At 25.1% G+C, this 1443-nt stretch overlaps 1 protein-coding gene across 3 annotated transcripts in view; it reads right to left on the bottom strand.

The window, feature by feature from the left end:
* Positions 1 to 1443, bottom strand: part of LOC124420554 — a 154981-nt gene that overhangs the window by 37301 nt on the left and 116237 nt on the right. The window contains exon 2 of one of the 3 annotated variants that reach the window (XM_046953810.1): positions 413 to 471. The exons of the other annotated variants lie outside the window; for them this stretch is intronic. Coding sequence (XP_046809766.1) covers positions 413 to 471 — 59 coding nt within the window. The remainder of the gene's footprint in view (positions 1 to 412; positions 472 to 1443) is intronic. 3 annotated transcript variants of the gene reach the window in all.

Below are 1443 nucleotides of genomic sequence, written 5' to 3'. Positions count from 1 at the left end.
GTTCTGTTCTAGTTCTGTTCTAGTTCTGTTCTAGTTCTGTTCTAGTTCTGTTCTAGTTCTGTTCTAGTTCTGTTCTAGTTCAGTTCTAGTTCTGTTCTAGTACTGTTCAAGTTCTGTTCTGGTTCTGTTCTAGTTCTGTTATAGTTCTGTTTCAGTACTGCTCTAGTTCTGTTCTAGTTCTGTTCTAAATCTATTCTAAATCTATTCTAGTTTTGTTCTAGTTCTGTTTTTGTTCTGTTCTGGTTCTGTTCTAGTTCTTTACTTCTGCCCTCGTTCTGTTAAAGTACTTTTTAAGTTTTTAATATACTTTTTTATAATTTTTTAAGAAAAACATTATTATCTAAAGAAAACTTTCTTTGATTTTAGTTTTCACTTTAAAACTTTTTCTAGAAAAAAAACAGCATCAACTTACCTCCACCAAAAGTAAAAGGATTTTGTATAACCATTTATTTTCATATTAAAAAAACATACCTGAAAATAAAAAGATTTTTTCTCTATTAACAAAATGGTTCATAATAAAAAGAAGCAAAATTATATTAATTTTATATTTCCTTTTATAAAATAAAATATTTTTCTTAAAGAGGAAAAATGAATAGAACTACTGAAATTTTTTGAGAAATAAAAAAAATCTACTTAACTAACAATAATAGTAAAGTGCAGAATTAAAATAAAATCAGCTTATTAATTGCAAGAATAATAACTATAATTATAATACAGGAAATAATAACATGCTTATCTTACAATTGTAAGTTTATTTTCTGTATTTTATTTCTATGGTTCTTATGAAATTGTTAATTTAATAATTTATATAATTTAATATAATATAATATAATAATTTAAAATAAATCCCACTTTGCAAATCTGACAACTGCATAATTATTCAATATTTTATACTTAAAAAAAATTATACATATTTTTTGATCGATTTTTATAAAATCTCTTGTATTTCTTTCAATTTTCTGAATCATGTTCATCATCAGTCACTCCATAAAGGGTAAGATAAGTAAAACTCATTTTTTGATTATTATTTCAAATAAATGCATCTACAAAAAAATCATTCTGTCACTTGCACATGTGTCTTTATTATTTGAAATTTTATGCATATAAAAACTGCAACCAAACATGCTGGGTGGGAATTTGGTAGAATAGATATCTATAAAGTCTATTATTTTCCTAAAATTTAATATATTTTCCATTTATAAACATATTAAAATTAGACCAACGAAGAAATTAAAAATATGTAAAATGTTTAACCCCTTTTTCATTAGCATACTAGAGCAGCACTAGAACAGCACTAACTGAACTAGAAAAAACTAGAACAGAACTAGAACAGACTTAGAACAGAACTAGAAAAGAACTAGAACAGAACTAGAACAGAACTAGAACAGAACTAGAACAGAACTAGAACAGAACTAGAACAGAACTAGAACAGAACTAGAACAG

The sequence above is a fragment of the Lucilia cuprina genome, chromosome 6 (genome assembly GCF_022045245.1).
Source record: "Lucilia cuprina isolate Lc7/37 chromosome 6, ASM2204524v1, whole genome shotgun sequence".
In the NCBI taxonomy this organism is placed as follows: domain Eukaryota; kingdom Metazoa; phylum Arthropoda; class Insecta; order Diptera; family Calliphoridae; genus Lucilia; species Lucilia cuprina.
The sequence above is the reverse complement of the archived record's forward strand: the minus strand, read 5'-3'. Positions and strand labels throughout refer to the sequence as shown.